At 48.3% G+C, this 18,505-nt stretch overlaps 10 protein-coding genes across 10 annotated transcripts; 5 read left to right on the top strand and 5 right to left on the bottom strand.

The window, feature by feature from the left end:
- Positions 1-2,297: 2,297 nt before the first annotated feature.
- HO173_009895 (uncharacterized protein) lies at positions 2,298-3,144 on the top strand (the record flags this gene model as incomplete). Its single annotated transcript, XM_037311782.1, has 2 exons — positions 2,298-2,877; positions 2,942-3,144. The coding sequence occupies 2 exons, from the start codon at positions 2,298-2,300 to the stop codon at positions 3,142-3,144; spliced, it is 783 nt and encodes a 260-aa protein (XP_037161244.1).
- Positions 3,145-3,351: 207 nt separating this feature from the next.
- Positions 3,352-3,847, bottom strand: HO173_009896 (uncharacterized protein; the record flags this gene model as incomplete). Its single annotated transcript, XM_037311783.1, has 2 exons — positions 3,352-3,666; positions 3,716-3,847. The coding sequence occupies 2 exons, from the start codon at positions 3,845-3,847 to the stop codon at positions 3,352-3,354; spliced, it is 447 nt and encodes a 148-aa protein (XP_037161245.1).
- Positions 3,848-3,879: 32 nt separating this feature from the next.
- HO173_009897 (uncharacterized protein) lies at positions 3,880-4,925 on the bottom strand (the record flags this gene model as incomplete). The annotated part of the gene is made up of 4 exons (XM_037311784.1): positions 3,880-4,115; positions 4,185-4,257; positions 4,310-4,315; positions 4,440-4,925. 4 exons carry the CDS (start codon positions 4,923-4,925, stop codon positions 3,880-3,882), a joined length of 801 nt encoding a protein of 266 aa, XP_037161246.1.
- A 1,077-nt stretch (positions 4,926-6,002) lies between these two features.
- Positions 6,003-7,540, top strand: HO173_009898 (uncharacterized protein; the record flags this gene model as incomplete). The annotated part of the gene is made up of 2 exons (XM_037311785.1): positions 6,003-6,523; positions 6,574-7,540. 2 exons carry the CDS (start codon positions 6,003-6,005, stop codon positions 7,538-7,540), a joined length of 1,488 nt encoding a protein of 495 aa, XP_037161247.1.
- Positions 7,541-7,751: 211 nt separating this feature from the next.
- Positions 7,752-8,471, bottom strand: HO173_009899 (uncharacterized protein; the record flags this gene model as incomplete). Its single annotated transcript, XM_037311786.1, has 3 exons — positions 7,752-7,910; positions 7,965-8,335; positions 8,387-8,471. 3 exons carry the CDS (start codon positions 8,469-8,471, stop codon positions 7,752-7,754), a joined length of 615 nt encoding a protein of 204 aa, XP_037161248.1.
- A 150-nt stretch (positions 8,472-8,621) lies between these two features.
- HO173_009900 (uncharacterized protein) lies at positions 8,622-8,837 on the top strand (the record flags this gene model as incomplete). Its single annotated transcript, XM_037311787.1, has 1 exon — positions 8,622-8,837. The coding sequence occupies one exon, from the start codon at positions 8,622-8,624 to the stop codon at positions 8,835-8,837; it is 216 nt and encodes a 71-aa protein (XP_037161249.1).
- A 137-nt stretch (positions 8,838-8,974) lies between these two features.
- Positions 8,975-9,876, top strand: HO173_009901 (uncharacterized protein; the record flags this gene model as incomplete). Its single annotated transcript, XM_037311788.1, has 6 exons — positions 8,975-9,004; positions 9,064-9,117; positions 9,184-9,279; positions 9,330-9,509; positions 9,559-9,706; positions 9,767-9,876. The coding sequence occupies 6 exons, from the start codon at positions 8,975-8,977 to the stop codon at positions 9,874-9,876; spliced, it is 618 nt and encodes a 205-aa protein (XP_037161250.1).
- Positions 9,877-10,482: 606 nt separating this feature from the next.
- Positions 10,483-13,241, bottom strand: HO173_009902 (uncharacterized protein; the record flags this gene model as incomplete). Its single annotated transcript, XM_037311789.1, has 4 exons — positions 10,483-10,971; positions 11,021-11,563; positions 11,625-12,998; positions 13,050-13,241. The coding sequence occupies 4 exons, from the start codon at positions 13,239-13,241 to the stop codon at positions 10,483-10,485; spliced, it is 2,598 nt and encodes an 865-aa protein (XP_037161251.1).
- A 619-nt stretch (positions 13,242-13,860) lies between these two features.
- On the top strand, positions 13,861-16,471 carry HO173_009903 (uncharacterized protein; the record flags this gene model as incomplete). Its single annotated transcript, XM_037311790.1, has 2 exons — positions 13,861-13,878; positions 13,925-16,471. The coding sequence occupies 2 exons, from the start codon at positions 13,861-13,863 to the stop codon at positions 16,469-16,471; spliced, it is 2,565 nt and encodes an 854-aa protein (XP_037161252.1).
- A 63-nt stretch (positions 16,472-16,534) lies between these two features.
- HO173_009904 (uncharacterized protein) lies at positions 16,535-17,864 on the bottom strand (the record flags this gene model as incomplete). The annotated part of the gene is made up of 6 exons (XM_037311791.1): positions 16,535-16,629; positions 16,683-16,741; positions 16,796-17,216; positions 17,269-17,353; positions 17,501-17,567; positions 17,620-17,864. 6 exons carry the CDS (start codon positions 17,862-17,864, stop codon positions 16,535-16,537), a joined length of 972 nt encoding a protein of 323 aa, XP_037161253.1.
- Between the last annotated feature and the right edge of the window lie 641 nt (positions 17,865-18,505).

Below are 18,505 nucleotides of genomic sequence, written 5' to 3' on the forward strand. Positions count from 1 at the left end.
CCTCTCCGTGAGGACCTTCCTCAGGTCGTCCACCGCGAAAGACTCTTTCGACGACCTGCAGCTTTTTTCATATGATCTTGCCTCCGCTTGGTTGCAAAATTGACTTGTGCTTGCGGGTGAGAACATTGCAGGCACCGTCTTCGTCGAAGAGGCTGAATCTAGGACTTGTTTTGAGGGAAGTGTTCCGGGCAGTGACTTTCCGCCAGGCTGCTGCTGCTCTGCCTTTGTAATCTTCTTATCTTTGAGTTCTTCTGTGTGTGGCGATTGTGACTTTCTCTTCTTTGAATTGTCTCTATTTTCTAACGAGGCGGCTTTTAAAGCATTATTGGTTCCAAGACCCTCCTTCAATTTTACTACTCGTCCTGTGTAAAGTCAGATGGTGAACCATTTATGTACGTTTCAAGCCTGCAGAAAACTTCGACTCATAATAATTCAGCATCGGCGTTTGGGCCCAGCCAATCCCTCTTGACATTCGAGCATCGAGGTGATCAGAAATGCCCGATGCTCGTGGAAAGCTCTCGAACGTCGTCCGCGTCAGAAAGGCGCAATGATTTTCCCGACGCGAGGTACTCGTATACTTTTAGCAATTGCGCATGGGAGAGACGGGTATTGGCAAAGGTTCGGTACCTCTTTGAACAACGCTCTAGTGTACTTGTCCAATTCTTTTGCATTAAGCTTTGGGACGCTTCCTGATCGCTCTCCTCAACTGTCTGCGAGCATGTAGAACATGGATGCCGCCTCGTTCATCAAAAGAATATCGTCTCCTTGTATGAGGATGATGGACTTTGAATCTCAAACCAGCCTGCCTTTCCTGCCGCCCAGAAACCGTAGGATCCATCTTCATATTCGGCGAACGTACGTTGTGACGTTCTTCGAGCTCAATAGCTTTCTCGTGGTATCGCCTGTCTCGTACTAATTTCACGCGTTCAGTCGTTTCTCCTTTAGATTCATGACCGGTTTCACATCGCCTGCGTGGAAGTAAGTCACTGTCGATCTTGTCGAGTTTCCCCGATACTGTGACTGGTGGCCGCTGTGCTGACAATAAACTCGCCTGCTCTCCGGTCTTGGAAGAGGTGACGTGGAAATCTTCTTGAAATTAAAAAGTTGGCCACTCATCTGAATTGCGGAGAGAGGGTCTTTCGGCTTAGTACGTCCTCCTCTGGGATGGCCATAGGTTTTAGAGCACCTTTCGGTCTGGTGACGGTGGTGACGGAGCGCATAAGTCAATGATTATGAGTTCCTCAAACGCACGGAAGACGCGATGCCCTGGGGTGGCTATATCAAAGCGGCAGCTTGTCTTTGAACGTCAATCTCGCTTATGATAGGTATCCGTGATCGACAATCAATGATCGCTTAAAGCAAAGTAATTGATGCAGCTGCCCCTGCACGCCCGTTGACGGTGAAGTCGTGAAGTAAGGTACTTTAGTGAAGGACTGGTATTATACTCGAGTCCATCTCATTCTATATTGCTGCGCTTTCTATTCATTCTATTTTGTACTTATTATTCAATTGTGTGTATCATATATCATTTCACCTATTTATTTCATCAAAAGTCAACACCAGATGTGGGAACTTGGTCATTTTCCCCAATCCTAATTGCAGTCTCTCGAGCGACTTGGATGCCCGGTCCGACCTCGCTCGTCAAGAATATCATGTCCAAACCAAAGGGTAAGGTGGTCGAAGGTGTCTTTGGTAAGACGTTCCATCTTTGACTTTCGCTTTTCTTATCTCTTCCTTCTTACTCATCCATTGACCGTTTAGCAATAAACAAGCCCGCTGCCATCTCCTCCGCCCAGACAATCCGCAACCTGCAGCATCGTTTTAACCCTTCCGCCCTCTTTGCCCCTTGGCTTGCTGCTGAGCGCTCCAATCGCGAAATCGAGGTACGTACATTCCCGCGTAATTCCTTCCTGTCTGGTATAAAATTTGGGGTCACATGCCATGTTTCAGGAGTAGAAAGCCCCTTTACTCCCTCTCCACAACTGTCTTGTTGTTTAGGTGAAACCCTATGTTCCGTCACCGAAAGGAAATCTTTACTCTTGAGTGACGCTGACTCTGAAATCTGCGTAGGAGCGCACTCACCGCAATCGCCGGAAGGATAAACGAGTTCAAGTCAAGATTGGCCATGGCGGCACTCTCGACCCTATGGCCACCGGCGTGCTCATCATGGGTGTAGGTCAGGGTACGAAGCGGCTACAAGGATTCCTCGGAATGTACCAAGACTTATGAGGCTACGATACTCTTTGGCGCTACAGACACATACGATACCCTAGGTAAGATTCTTCAGAGGGCAGAGTATGCCACGTAAGCAGAGAAAATGTGGAGAAGGCGTTGGGCAAGTTCAGGGGAAAGATCATGCAGAGACCGCCCATTTATTCGGCGTTGAGAGTGCAAGGGAAGAGAGACTCTATGAGTATGCCAGAGAAGGCAAAGAGGTTCCGAAAGAAATCGAAGGGGCGGCCGGTAGAAGTGAAGGAACTCGAGATCGTGAACTGGATGGGAGGGAGGGAGCCACAACCACGGTCTTCCCAAAGAAGACGCGGAGGATGAGGCAAAGGATCTTGCCGAGAAGGTATTGCATCTCGGAGAGGCTGTTGCGACGTCTGGGAAACGCTAGTGAAGTTCAATTCATGAACGGAACTGCAGGCACAGGCACCAAGAGGAAGCGTTCACTGGATGACGGTGATAGCGTAGTACCCAATAAAAACCCGGAGCTAGGACCTGAAGGGGAGTCTCAATGGCTCATGTCAGGAGGCCTCCAAAACCCTGACCATAGCACCAAAGCAGATCGATACTCATGCACAACAGAGCTCGCCACCACCAATAGAAGGCCCACCAGCAGTCAAATTGCGCATGACAGTGACATCGGGGTTTTACGTTCGTTCACTCAGTCATGACCTCGGTGAATTGGTGGGCTCACTAGCCTGCATGTGCGAACTAGTGCGTACCAGGCAGGGCGACTTCGAGCTAGGCAAGAACGTGCTAGAATATGAAGACTTGGAAAAGGGAGAAGACGTGTGGGGACCAAAGGTAGAGCAGCTGCTTTCGGATTGGAAGAGTAGCAATGAAGACATGAATGGTGGGGCAGACAGAAGCGACGGGGGAAGAAAGAGACGAAGAAGAAATAGTAGTAGTGATGCATAACAACTTGGAGTACCCAGAGCATTTGAAAATCAATGGCCTGCTTATATGGATGGATGCTCGACGGGCACGCCTAGCGCCTGGAATCTAAGATTAATGATACCCAAAATCTAGCGTAAGCTGCTCAACTCTTGCCCAGGTTACCCGTCGCTATGCCATGCTGCGCGTGTACCAGGCGTTTGCTCATAAATCGTATCAAAAAGACTCAATTCACTGCATTTGCGGCCTCACTCTACCCCACGTTCTCTGTAGAAGTGAACTTGGCTTTCCAAGCGAGTCTTCTTCCTCTGGCTTTCCCATTTCTTCATTTTGAGTGCTTTCGTGATTAACGAAGACGAAGGATAAGGGGACGATACAGGCCCCAATCCAGTAAGATACGCTTGATGTCTGTGAGTATTCGATCATCTGTCCAATCAAAGACAGTGGTATGGTCAGACTGAGGCCAACTGTGACTACCAAAGGTGACGTGAGCAACATTGAATATGCCCAACAGAGGTCCGAAACTAGAGAAGTCGCTGAGTTGATCTGATCTATTGTCTCAGCCATTTCCTAAACAGTGCTAGGGGTCACTTACCAATACGATAGCGAGGATACGCCTTGTAGGTGGCAATTCAAATGTCTCGATGCCGGTAAAATGAAGGATGAAGAAGCCCGGTAACAGTGTGATGAAGTTGAACAATCCAACGAAGCCGAAAAACAATGGCATGTCCACTCTTGACTCGTCCCCTATCCTTTTCTTCATGAGAGTAGTGTAGATCCCATACATGACAGCGCTAGTGAAAGCAAGGACGTCGCCAATGGCGATTTCTTTGTGGGACTTGTGGGGAAAGATCCCCGGTTCTTGTCTTGGTTACCAGTTATGTCGATGCTAGAGATCAATATGATGCCGGCCAGAGAAGCGAGTACGCCAACAAGTTTCTTTATGGTGAACTCCTCTACGCTGAGCAGTGCACCAAAAATCAGAGTCCAGACACCTATTGCAACGTGAGCATGTGCACAAGGATTGCGAGCGGAGAGAGAGAGAGAGAGAGGCGCTATCTTACTGCTCGTTGATGTCAATATGGTTGAGCTAGCGACGGTAGTATATTCGAGACATGCTGCCACGAAGTAATTGGCCTGATTTTTCTGTTAGGAACAACCAGGATTGTTTTGAATGTTATACACGTACTAGGAACTACGAAGATCAGCCGTGTTTCGTTTCGATTGAGATGATTCCTACCCATAATATGCAAAATTCAAAGCTCAATTTCAGAGTTTCTCGAACGTTCAGACGCCTTTCTGAAGGGACTTCCTTCCACTCCGGAGCTCTTCGATGGCTCTTCGATCAGTAACCGGCTACGCGGTGACCGGCTTGCTTCTTGAATGCCTCCCGTCATCGTCAGGCTTGATAAGGCTTGCTCCTCCTCTTCAACGATAGGCAAATAGTGGGTGGACCGATCATGTCCACGAATAGCGCCCTTTATAGATCCGCCGGTTGCCCACAGCCTCTTTGCAGCAACCAGTAGCAGCAAGAGAGAGAAGAAGGATGAATTGACATAAGTGACAAAGTATGGTTTGGAGTAGCTATCATCTGCAAAGATTGTCTGCAGGTGAAGTTGTAAGTGTATGCTACCAGCTATTCGATCTCGACGAAACCTACACTTGCTAGAAAATTTGACGCTGTCCATAAAACTACAGTGGCCAGGAGCAGGATGATCCCAATTGTATGCCGCCAAACGCCACGAAGCGGTTTCTGGTGCGGCGGAGGTGTTTTGTGAGACGACATTCGAGACCTCTGTGACCATGAGGAATCCGTAGATCTTCTACCTGCCTGCGAGTCTTCCGAGCGCGAATTTGGTACAGGCAAAACAAAATCGTCTGCTGGGACCGGAGCGAGAGGTTGACTCATAGCTACTACCGGCTTCTCCAAGATGATTGTCGCCTGCTGCGGGTATGCATCGGGGTCCTTAAGCCTTCCACCTGATTTCCACGGCTTTTGTCTGGTCCCTGGTCATGGGAAAAACAAAGACCGTAACGTCACAAGCTCGTCTGTCACATGCGGTCCCAGTAGGGTACCTCTGGATTGGGTCAGGTTCCTTTCGAAGGGAGAACCTGGAGCCAGTGACTAATTCCCAAAGATCCTAGACGCCGTGTGATTATTGTATATTGATGAGTCAAAGGAGACAATAAAGTAATGTTGTGACTATTGGAAGCAATGTCAGGGAAGATCGGAGCGGAAGCCTGGGAGCTTGAGGGATTAGCGTGTGCAGAAAAGTCCGCATGTTTTGGCGCGCGCTGAAAGAAACCCCATCTCTGTCTTCAATCTCATGATTGCTACTTAGACCTTCGAACAATATCAGTTGAAATCAATATCATTCAGATTGTTTGCTTCACACAAAACTCAGTCTAACACATCTCTGCAATTTAGATGACGTGAATCGATGGTCTTTAAATCATCTTGACATCTCTTTGAGACTGTAATGTCAAAAGCTCAATATATAGACGTCTATAAGAACGTTGGCAACTCATTACCAATCCTAGGATCTCGAACTTTACTTGATCTCATGAGCCTTGAACAGAGCTGGTATGCAATCTTATATAACTCTTTACAATACTTCAGGCGGCGTGCAACAGGTGACCGAGAGGTTTGGGAGTTCTCAGTGCCAAGATCTGCGGACCTTTCTGCATATGCTAAGATCGGCGAAACTCACGGGCCGAATTTTTGCGAATCTACTGAATGGCTGTGCAACTCTTCTTGTCAGCACCACCTTTCTCTATTCACACTCTATTATTTAGACTTGTTGGCTTTTTGCATTCGCTACCAAAATCACACTCATTTTCAGTCAATGCATTATTGATACCCAAAGTATAGCTTGGCGACCATGGGCTTCTTTGACAGCATTCAGAAGCCCGGCTTCACGGCGGCCAAGGGCAAAAATGTTCACATCAAGCAGGAAATCGTGAAGACGGCTTTGAACCCCAAAAAGACATTCGTTCCATTTCCACAGCATCTCAAAAAACGCTCTTTACCAGATAAAAAGGCTACGGTGTTGGATAGCCAGACTGCCAAACTATCTCCCAAGTCTCGAGCCCAAAACCCCCGGAAACGCCCAGCTTCGACCCCGCAACGTCTTGAATCTGATAGTGACGATGACGTATCTGATCATGATCTTGGGGATGCAAGAAAACGAGCACGGAGAACTAGTGACGTGGAGCCCGATCTAAAACGGCGGATCCGTAGCAGAAAGGCCTTCTCGGAGGAGGATGGTGGGGTGTTTCCCCTGGTCCATGCAGTAGATGTTGCTTCTCTGAGCAAGCCCACGAAATACAAAGCCGCCTTCCCGAATGACCCGCAGGCTATCGAGATTCATTTGCAGTACCCGTCTGCTTCTCAGAGCGAGAAGTATGCCTTTCATCGACATTGTCAAAAGAGGATATAGCTAATCATCGCAGATACGAGTTGGTTGTGCCAATCCTTAATGATGATTTCAAGGCTTTGGAAGACATTAGAGAAGTCATGGAGACCATCATCAGCAACTACCTTCCAAGCGATGAAGCAGCGAAAATGCAAAATGACAGCACGGGACTGATTAGGCGACTCAAGCGAGCCACGGAGAGGCGTGCCGGGAACGAATACACGGTCTTTGTGCAGGAATGGAATGACACCTTGGTTGATCTCAGGAAAACCGGGACTATTTCTAAGACCATCGACGAATGGAAAGTTGTCGACCTAAAATTGCTCGAGCGAATCCTGACACAAACCTACTCACGAACAGTTTCACCTAGGGTACACACGTTACGCCACTACCAGAACGGGACGGATAATGTGTACGGCGAGCTACTTCCCAAATTCATCTCCCTAATTCTCAAACAGGACGTCAAGATGATGTCCGATCAGATCTTTGTTGATCTCGGGTCCGGAGTCGGGAATTGCGTACTTCAAGCCGCTCTGGAGGTTGGATGCGAGAGCTGGGGCTGTGAGATGATGGACAATGCTTGTGATCTTGCCGAGCTTCAGGAGAAGGAATTCAACGCTCGGTGCCGGCTATGGGGTCTTTCCGCGGGTGACATTCATCTTGAACGAGGCGATTTTCTCAAGAATCCTGCGATCCTGAAGATTCTCCAGAAAGCAGATGTAGTCCTTGTCAACAACCAGGCATTCACTCCGAACCTGAACGAAGACTTGACAAATCTGTTCCTAGACCTTAAAGAGGGAGCCAAGATCGTGTCACTCAAATCCTTCGTTCCCCATGGGCATAAGATCACTTCCAAAAATTTGTCGGCTGCATGCAATAGACTCGAAGTCGTCCAGAAGACTTATTTCTCGGCCTGCGTGAGCTGGACTGAAACTGCAGGCACTTACTATGTTTCGACAAAGGACAGCTCTAAGGTCCAGGCCTTTGCTGAAAAGAACATGTGAGCGACTTTCCAGGATGGGGCACGGAAAGCCTATCACAAGCACAAACAGAGAGTATGGTCAGTATTATCTAAGGTCTAGTAGCGAAGCTTTTGGTACTGCATAAACTTGGAGTTTAGCGGCTCGAGAGATACCCAGGAGCATTCGAAGAGCATTGGATGGCGGCATTTTCTCCGAAGGCACGATTGAGGTTTTTCATAGACGCGTGCATTGGTCAGGAAAATTTGGATCCATCGTTCATAGCATCAGCTTCCTGTCCCATTCGTGCCATCCACCGATCGACCAACTCCTTATTCTCATGTCGCAACTTCTGAGAATGCTCTTCGGCCATGTTCAGCTGGAGCGTTAACGATACGGTCTCGTCATGCACGTCCTGCTGATCAATCAAACACGTCTCTCAACAAGAACAGAGCGCATTGACTCAAACCTCTAGCAATTTCGCCTTCCCCCTGAGTTCCTCATCTCTGTCCCTCATCCCCGTAGTCAACATCGCTTTCTCCTTCGAAAGCTCGCCAATACGTTTGCTGTCCAATGACGATTGTATTCTCAGCTTCTGCAACTCCTCTGTGACGCTCTGGAGCTTGGCCTCCATCAAACCCCTGCTACGCTGAGCCTCACTCAAGTCCTGGCGCACTTTGGTGATTGTTTCTCCAGTGGTGGGACTACCGAGTACCGCTTTCTCTCGGCTTATCTTGCGGTCTTTGGGATTGGGTGACGATCTTAGCTCTTCTTGTAACCTAGTAACTTCTGCTGACCGAGCGGCTTGAAGGGTAGCTGTTCGATCAGCCAATTTGGCGTCTGATGCACTTTGTCAACTTCCGACATGGACTTCTAGACGAAAAAACAAACAGCTATTATATACAGCTTCATTTGCCTTCTCCTTCTTGTCCCTCTCATGCAGCGCACTCAGGTAGTCATCCCGCCAGGATGGCATATTCAGATGTACATGGTGTTTTGAGAGTTGATCTGTTGCATGTTGGTAGACTTCTGTCTCCGTGATGGATTCTGAACGCTCGATACAAGTTTCCTATTTGCTTTGAAGCTCCATTGTGCTGATACATTAGATGACCGATCGAACGCAAAAATGGCTGTGGGCGCACATGATGCGATTTCGATAGGGCTGAAGGATGATCGACATTTAAGTCGGTTTGGCTACCGTGACATGGCCGAGCAGGCGCAGCTCTTTAGCGTCAACTTCTCCGGAAACAGCCCAAATCGTCACCCTTCGGCTTTACTGAGGAACACGAGTACACCGCACTTAAAGACTGCTGTTGATAACCTCCGTCTCAGCCAGTTGTGAGAACTTTTAGACAATAAAAGCAAAGCCCAGCTCTACTTTTGCTCAGCAGTAGGAGGCTTCAGCAAGAACTTCTAGCTTGGCGGGCGTGTTTAATCGTTGTTTTCATTCATCTTATCGTCTGAGAGTATTCGATCAACATGGCCTCGAGGAAGAAAGTCCTGCTTAAGGTACCTCTACCGCTCAGTACAAAGGTAATGGTCAATCACTAACATCCAGCCACAACTAGGTGATTATCCTTGGCGATAGTGGAGTTGGGAAGACTAGTTTGATGAACCAATATGTATGTACAGCAGGACGCATGGCCTTCCTGCGCAGCTTTGGCGGCTAAGATTCATCTTCAAATCAGGTCAACAAGAAATTCAGCGCAAGCTACAAGGCAACAATTGGGGCGGACTTCCTGACGAAAGAGGTCTTGGTGGACGATCGATTAGTCACAATGCAGGTGCGGGCACAAGCTGCTTGACGCTGTATCAAGGGCTAACTGTTGTCTAGCTTTGGGATACCGCTGGTCAAGAGCGGTTCCAGTCGCTAGGCGTGGCATTTTACAGAGGGGCCGATTGCTGCGTCCTGGTGTACGACGTCAACAACTCAAAGAGTTTCGATACTCTGGACAGTTGGAGAGACGAATTTCTGATCCAGGCCAGCCCTCGAGACCCCGAGAACTTCCCTTTTGTTGGTCAACCTCGAGCAGTCCTGCGTTCTGCTGCCTAACAAGACACAGGTTGTCCTTGGAAATAAAATTGATGTAGAAGAAAATAAGCGAATGATATCTTCGAAACGAGCCATGACGTTCTGCCAGTCGAAAGGCGGAATTCCATACTTTGAGACCAGTGCCAAAGAGGCTGTCAACGTTGAGCAGGCATTCGAAGGCATGGTGCACCCAAACTTTTCGTTTATGTCTATCTTCGTGCTGACATAGGTACTTTCAGTAATCGCCAGGAACGCCTTGGCACAAGAAGAATCGGAGGAGTTCAGTGGTGACTTCTCGGATCCTATCGACATCCACTTGGACAGGGAGAGCGATGGTTGTGCGTGCTAGTCGCGCTTAGTCTCATGTGTCCTGGTTTCTGATCGAAATGATATGCGCTCGCCATGCAATTTCCATGAAGAGCATAGGCGGCAGAAGGTGCAGGTCTTTCACGCAGCAGGGATAAAGTATCTCTAATTGTGCACCAAATTGGAGGACTTAATGGCAGACCCATTCTGATACGAGACATCCCGTATTGAACAGATCCCGCATGTACATACACACCGAGGTCCTATATCATATACCCGGTTTATGACTCATACTATGAATTAGCAACCACGCACAGTGCTTGCCTTTCTTGGTTCGATGCTTGCAGACTATAATCTCGTAATTGCGCTGGCCAAGAGACTTGAGACAGAGCAGGTAACGTAAGCAAATCATAAAGAACGATAGCTCGTCTATTTGGAGCGTGCTTGGATCGAGTTTGAATGAGGAGAAGAAGTCGAAGAGTTTGTTCGATAGTGCCATCATCTTTGGATTCGTCCAACGCAGCATTTATACATGTGAATGCCGTAACCATGCACACCTTCAGTGCAAGTATGATACCAAATCCATGCAATAGAAACCTCTACGCCCTGGGCCTTGAGACAGAACCCCGTCCCTTTTGGATTCTCGTATCTATAACTTCGACCTTACGCCTTCCAACCGAAATTTGACATCTTTGAGCGCCTTAGTAGATGGTTTCCACTCGTCAAACTGTTTGATCAACTCCGTAATCTCTCCATACAGCTCTGTCCGCACGTAGTCCTCTTCCAATACACCCCGCATAGCAAACGGCAAAATGTACGGATTTTGTGACGTGGTTGCACCGTCGCGGTGGAATTGTGGAGAGATCTCACCGAGGGAAGTTGTTTCAAGAGCATGCTCGACAGCCAGATAATAACCAGCTTCGTCGTCATAAATTCTGGAATGTCCCTCACCGCCGTAGAGACTACCGGCAAGTGGGCTGCTCAGCTCTCGGATCACGCCATGATCTGATATGCCAAGATTACGAAGTTTCAACGCGAAGCCCACTAAGTGGGTAAGGAAGTCAGGGGCGTGGAGTCGGCCGTCTACGAAGACAGCCCGAAAGATATGTGGGTGGCTCACGCAGCCGAATGTAGAGGACTAAACGAAGATGTTAGCTGGACTCCAAATACTCCACACACAAGCCCACCTCTAGTGAAACGAGCTGATCGTCTATACTGCCAACATAGACAACTTTTACCCCAAACCTCAAGGCAACGTCCAGGGCTGCTTCATAGTCCTTTGACACTTGACTATTGGGAAGTGCAAAATCGAAAAGCTCTCCAGCCGAGCCACTTATCCATCGAGACTTGTAGTCAGCGAAAGGGCCAAGATTGACTCCTGCCATAGCACAGACGCCAATCTTTGCGGAATTAACGCATCCGAATGCTATCAGTTTTGCAACCAGCATCATGGCTACAGGCACTCCTTGGCTGTGACATGCAATCATGACAAAGTCGGCTCTTCGTATTTTTTCGATCCAATTGAGCATGAGCTTCCACAATAGGTCAATGCGTTCTGCGATTTTGCCTTCTCCCTCTAGAGCTACCTTTTCGATCTCACATGAATAGCCCTGATTTTGGATCCATCTCTGAATGGCGCTGGCTGCACTATTGGCAAAACGAATAGACGTGCCTGTTGGTTGACCAAGGACGGAGCGAATCAACGGTGCCGGGAAATAGCCATGAACACCCTAAAGAAAGAAGATTAGCCACGTGAATGAGACCCACGCTCAACGAACGAGCCAAGCTTACAATGGCTAAAGCTCTCCTAACCCGTGGTGGGTTTTGAACAATGTCGACGTGCTTTGGTTCCAAAGTCGATCTCAATTGCAACAACCTGCTGATCTGCTGGATCAGACTTGGTCTTCCCACTGTACTGTATGTAGTTTTAAATGAAGGAAGAAGTAAATTCTCGGGCATGCCCTTTGATTTGGAACCGGCATCGACCTTGGGCTTTGTTTTCGAATCCAAAGGGATAGCCTCGGGGTTTGAATCTGATTTGGCATTATCTCCAGAGCCCCGAGGCTTCTTGGTATCCGCAGCTACTTCTAGTGATTGCGGCCTCTGTCTTTTGCTGACCTTATTTGGAACGCCTCCCGCTTCGTCTACTACTGCATTCTCCGGCTTGGATTGCAATGAAGACCCAGCAAGAGCCAATTCCCCAATTTCACTTCCAGGACGTGTCTTTTCGACATCACTCTTCGGCTGATCTCTGGACCAAAACGCCCAGCCATACGATGGTTTTGCACCATCTGTGGGTTGCTGAGGAGTTTGAGGGGTGGACATAGGACAAGATCCCGCATCGCTCACCTTTCCAGTTTGCGGTTCTGTTCCGAAGGAGTCGCGTTGTGGATTGGAAGCTACGCCAATTGCGCTTGCCGATGAGCTGCTTTTTGTCTGTGTGGATGCATTACCCCATAAGCTGAGCCAAGAGCGTGGGGCTTCTTCTTGCTGTGCAGATGGAGAAACAGGACTCGGCTCTGAATTTCGACGTGGTTTGGGGGATGCTGAACCATCTTGAAGAACATCTGAGATAACACTTTGGGGGGTATTCTTACCCGCGCTACTGGCATCGTCATCACGCCGAGCAGTACTTGTTTCATTCTCTGTTACGGTTTCAGACTTCGAGAACCAATTCAACCAGCTCGTGGATTCGTTGGCAGCTTTAGGTACCTCTGACACATGACTCTTGGATTCTGGTCGAGTGTCGCAGTTTTTGGCAGTATTTTCCGGGGTACCGTCATCAGACTTTTCACCTTCTGGAGCCGTACTGGAGCCGTTTCGTGATTCATGCTCTGTGAACTGATCTCTTTCATTCTTGGATGAACTCCTGTCCTTGGCAGCGCCGTTCGCAGGACCTATAGCGTTCGATGTGATGTGAAGTTTAGTAGTAGTGGCGGCTAGAGGCAAAGACCTGCTGGAGCTTCCTATACTTTTTGATAGGTAGAGTGCTGGAGATTTGAGAGGAGTTGTGGAAAGCTCTGGGGTGTGAGCCCGCGCTGACGCTAGAGCCTCAGATGCGGCCCCGCCTGCAGCTGAAATACTCTCTTTTGCTACTTGGGTGACTGGGCTGGACTTTTTCCCGCGTGGCCACGTTCCGCCGTACCATGTCTTGCTCGACTGAGGCTATAGAAGATTAGTCTCATTCCGGACAAGCTGACCATCCTATGCGCTTACAGAATTCGCTCCATTGACGGAGGAGTGGATGGGCTCGACACCTTCAGGCTTAATTGATGGTTTTGATTGTTCAACAGCAGCTTTGGGCGAAATTCTACTTTGTAATTCGGGCCCTTGGGGTAAGGGCGCTTCTGCTGATGCAGGTTCGGGTTCTGCCTTGGGGTTTGGCTTTGACCGTTTTCGAGGTCCCATAAAGCAAAGGTGGGTGCGGAGGATGAGGAGTCAGAATCTCTCGATCTCTGACATCCTCTCTCAGCCTTTGTAGACGAAAGATTCCTGCGTATTCAGGTGTGACTTTTGTATGTACAGGATATGACACTGGAGTGGATGCGGTCAATCATGTGGCTCTGCCTGATCCCTGCTCTAATAGCCGCGGCCCCACGTCTTTTAGCGTGATGATCATCCCACAATCAAAAATTTGAATTCGTTACTGCTTTGGTCTCGTTCAAAGTCCTCATCGCTGCTCTTTTCATGATCCGAAAAGCCTTCTCAATCGCGATCTTCGTGTTCTTTTCTTGCTTTCTTGGCACGATACTTTACGTCTGACTCGGACTTCCGTTTTTGATACTGGGAGTACAAGGCATCCAACTCTTCGTCTAATATATCCTCCTCTTCGTCGCTTTTAGCTTCAGAATCACTATTATTCTGTTTAGCTTGGAGCTGGAGTGCTATCTTACCGCGTGTAACCTTCTCGATCGCTCTAGCCTCTAGCCTTGTCCACAGCCGCTAGCGCAAACATCGAGTCCTCGCCATTCGGACCCCTTTGCTCCAGACCAATCCAAATTCCTCAGCAATACCCAACTTCAGCGCCATGGGGATTCAGAAAAAGGTGAGGTCGGTCGTTCATTGAGGATCCATTCTCTAACAATTAACAGCATGGCAAAGGCCGCCTTGACAAATGGTACAAGCTCGCAAAAGAAAAAGGATACAGAGCCAGAGCTGCGTTCAAGCTCATACAACTCAATCGAAAGTATGGCTTCCTTGAGAAGAGCAAGGTCTTACTGGATCTTTGTGCAGCGCCCGGATCCTGGTGTCAAGTCGCTGCAGAAACCATGCCAGCGAACAGCATGATAGTGGGGGTAGATCTCGCGCCCATCAAACCATTACCAAGGACAATAACCTTTCAGAGTGACATTACTACGGACAAGTGCCGAGCTACAATCAGACAGCATTTCAAGACCTGGAAAGCGGACACCGTCTTACACGATGGAGCCCCTAATGTTGGCACGGCATGGGTCCAAGATGCATTCTCGCAAGCGGAGTTGACTTTACAGGCTCTAAAGCTCGCCACAGAGTTCTTAATCGAGGGTGGAACTTTTGTCACAAAAGTTTTCCGATCCAAAGACTACAATGCTTTGCTCTGGGTTTTCAATCAACTGTTCACGAAAGTCGAGGCGACGAAGCCTCCATCATCCAGGATTGTATCCGCGGAAATCTTCGTTGTGTGTAGGGGTTTCAAGGCGCCAAAACGAATAGATTCAAAGTTCCTCGATCCTCGGTCTGTCTTTGCGGAACTCTCGGATCCGACACCAAACAATGAAGCCAAAGTATTCAACCCGGAGAAGAAGAAGCGAAAGCGAGAGGGATATGAAGATGGAGATTATACACAGTTCAAGGAAGCTCCTGCGAGCGAGTTCATCCAATCGACAGATCCCATTGCGATGCTTGGATCCCTGAATAAATTGACCTTTGAGCAGCAGAAGACTGGAGACATCGCACTTGCTGCACTGGACAAGCTGCCGGAAACCACAGATGAGATTAGGCAATCCTGTATGGATCTGAAGGTTCTTGGGCGCAAAGAGTTTCGAATGCTACTAAGGTGGAGGCTAAAGGCTCGCGATACATTTGGCTTTCCATCGAAGAAGTCCGGCAAGGACCTTGCAGGTGAGGAAGTCGCGGAGGTCGAACCCATGGATGAGGAGCTTCAAATTCAAGAGGAGCTGCAGAGGCTCAAGGAGAACGAAGGTTCACGGAAGAAGAGAGAAAGGAGGCGGGAGAATGAAAGGAAGCAAAAAGAGATTGTGCGCATGCAGATGCACATGACCACGCCGACGGAAATTGGTCTGGAGCAAAGGGGTCCGAATGGCGAGGACTCGATGTTTGCGCTAGCGGCTGTGGACAAGGCTGGAGCGATCGAGAAGGTTGCACGTGGCAAGATGGCACTCCAGCTCCAAGCTAAACAGGCCTCGGACAATGATAGTGGTTCCGAAGCTGAAAGCGACGAAGAGGAGGATATATTAGACGAAGAGTTGGATGCCTTGTACTCCCAGTATCAAGAACGGAAGTCCGAGTCAGACGCAAAGTATCGTGTCAAGAAAGCAAGAAAAGAACACGAAGATCGCGATTGGGAAGGCTTTTCGGATCATGAAAAGAGCAGCGACGAGGACTTTGAACGAGACCAAAGCAGTAACGAATCTTCGGCAGAGGAAGACGAACGTCAAGATTCTCAAAGGCTCATCTACCCGCAGAACGGCTTCGCCCAAGGACAGGCTGGTCTTACACGTCGAGCCGCTTTGTTTTTCGAGCAGGATATATTCAAAGATATTGGCAATCTTGGTGCGGAAGAGGAGAATGACAGTGCCGTTCATCTTGAGGACGACGAGACGGACGACGGCCCCATCACTCAGGCTGTAAAGGCTCCCGCCATCGAGAAAGAATCCATGAGATTGAGCCAATTACCAACCGCAGAAGCAACTCTTCCTGGTGCGACAGATGGGCAAGACTCTGAGGAAAGCGAGGCGAGCGAAGACGAAGCGGAGACCAGACGAAAAGACGATGAAAATGAGACGGAAGGCGGCTTCGAAGTGGTGAAAGCAGGAGAAACTGATTGGGAAACAGAAGGCGAGCCACGAAAGGACGGGCGTCTCGACATTGACATCATAACGGCAGAAGCCATGACTTTGGCACAACAGGTCGCCTCGGGACAGAAGTCCACGCAGGACTTGGTGGACGATGGGTTCAACAAATACACCTTCCGGGACACTGATGGTCTTCCGGAATGGTTCTTAGATGATGAGGGTAAGCACAGTAAACCGCATCGTCCCATAAGCGCAGCAGGTGCGGCAGCCATCAAAGAAAAGCTTCGAGCTCTTAACGCTCGCCCAATCAAAAAAGTCAGAGAGGCTAAAGACCGTAAGAAATTCAAGGCTGCCCAGAGACTGGAGAAGCTGCGCAAAAAGTCGGCCCTGGTGGCAGACGATGAGGGTATTTCGGAGAAAGATAAAGCTCAGAATATTGCGAAGATGATGAATAAGGCTGCGAAAAAGAAGCCCCAACAACAGGTGAAGCTTGTTGTTGCCAAAGGCGGTAATAAGGGCATATCAGGACGGCCACGAGGTGTAAAAGGCAAGTACAAGATTGTTGACGCCCGACTGAAAAAGGATGTTAGGGCAGAGAAGAGACTCGCGAAGAAAAAGCGTTAGCCTTGGCTACTGCGATGGGAGATCAGTTCTATAATAGTGGTCTGACACAAGGCTTGGTGCACTTTATGGTGCTTTTTTGAGCTCTGTTGAAGCCCAAGCCATATGTCGAAGAAAAGAATTCGAAGCAAAGAATGTGCCTTCGAAGTCCATATCGTACCCTGCGGAACTGTGAGCACTAGTGAAGCAATCTTGCCTCGAATCTTTGACCTACAATAATTGACACTGCAACATATGCCCTCGTCCGAGCTATCCTGTGAGACCTTATGATACCTTTCTTCTTGATCAGTCTCAAAATTTCGCCAATTCTAAGCACGAAGATCTCACCAGCATGCAGGGAGATACAACATATCGCCTGGATCAAGCCTTATGCGAAGTGGTTTGCTTAGAGATGAGAATCTGGTTGCATTTTCTTCTGGCTTGTCTGGATCCCATACAGCACAGGGCACTTGAGCAGGAGGATCGTCAGGATCGAGGGACATGTCTGCAGCATAGGCGGCAGATGGCATAAATTTCTCGTTGATGCAAGCCGTCTCCACTGGGGCCAATAGCACAAAATCTTTTGATCCAACTATTTGACAATAGATGTTTTCATAATTGTCTCTGTGCAAAGCTGTGGTGCTATGCTTGTTACCTATCCACAGATTGATCGCGTCGGGCTCCTTTTGTAGGGCTATTGACGCCCAGCGAATGTCTGCTTCTACATCACGGTACAGATGTGAGTATTCGCCGCGAAGATTGTCATTTTCTAAGAGAAATAAGTCAGTGGCCGTAGCCTTAGATTGAAGACATGGCCATACGGGCTTGCGAATACTTGACCAACTCGACCGTCGTCTGAGCGTTTGAACTTTGTAAGTAGCTGAGAAAGGTAGAAAACGGTTCGTCCTACGGCAATCTCGGAATCAGGATTTTCCTTCAAAGCAAGAGTTCAAGCAATGAGACAATCTGAAGGGGTCTTTCGCTCCCAGAGCACGCTGTGAAATCCAAGACTTATTCTAAAACAGGAACAAGTTTCTTCGAAAATGTAAATACCAATTCAAAAGGCTTTACGAAGTATGTCGAGCCGTCCTCGGGCCTTTTCTGGACCGAGTCCGCATTACTTTATCGACTTTTAGTGTCCATTCGATTGTCTAGAATGGCCTCGTACTGACCCGTGAGGTGTGATGGCTACTCCAACAGGAATGTCTTTCATAATATCCTGAAGGTAATGAGCATTCCATGTACGCACAGCAAGCCATTTCGAACAGCCTCGGCGCACAACTAATGGTCGATTTTTGGCCACGTATCTCATGAATTCGAGAGGACTAGGCTCTTCATACAAGACATCTATGTCGCCGTTGAGCTCGTGATATGTCGTCAGCATATCGGCCGTAGCCTCAGCTATTATACTTGACATTCTTTGTTAATGCCTCCTGAAGGGCTAGAGAGTGCGAGAATCGCTTCGCCATTAGGGAGGTTTATGTGTCGAAATGTGGAGTTCCCAGCCATGTTCAGAGTTCCCAGCCATGTTCCCAGCCACTCTCCGCTATAACCTGTGCGTATGTCGGCTATATCACTCTATTTCTATAGGGTTAAAGATATCCCCTAGAAGATTTTAGAGATAGAATAATTATTCTTCTATATCACCGTATTTACATTTTATCCTTTTTAATACTTTAAGGTCGGCAGGGGGGTTTTACTAATCATACCTGGAGAGTCTTAGCAAAATTGTAGGCGGGGAATATTTCGACTCGCATTAATAAGGCTTAGGGTATAAATAGCTATAGTATAAAATAATATCGTATTTTACAGAGATCCTAGGAGTATTTTTAAAAATTAGAAGAATTTTCGCTCAGGATATCCCTAAATCAGGAGATCTTCTCAGTCCTATCACTAATGACTAAGCCGTATTTTACACTTTGACGTAATACTCCTACCCTATCCCATCCACACCCCATTTCATCACACCCCGTCCCATCACACCTCTCCTTACCACACCCCATCAACCCCCCTTACTACGTCGAGAATATCACCCCGCTGGCTCTATCGCTTGAATCT

This window comes from Letharia columbiana (assembly GCF_014066305.1).
Source record: "Letharia columbiana isolate WasteWater2 chromosome Unknown Sc0000044_s0, whole genome shotgun sequence".
NCBI lineage: Eukaryota > Fungi > Ascomycota > Lecanoromycetes > Lecanorales > Parmeliaceae > Letharia > Letharia columbiana.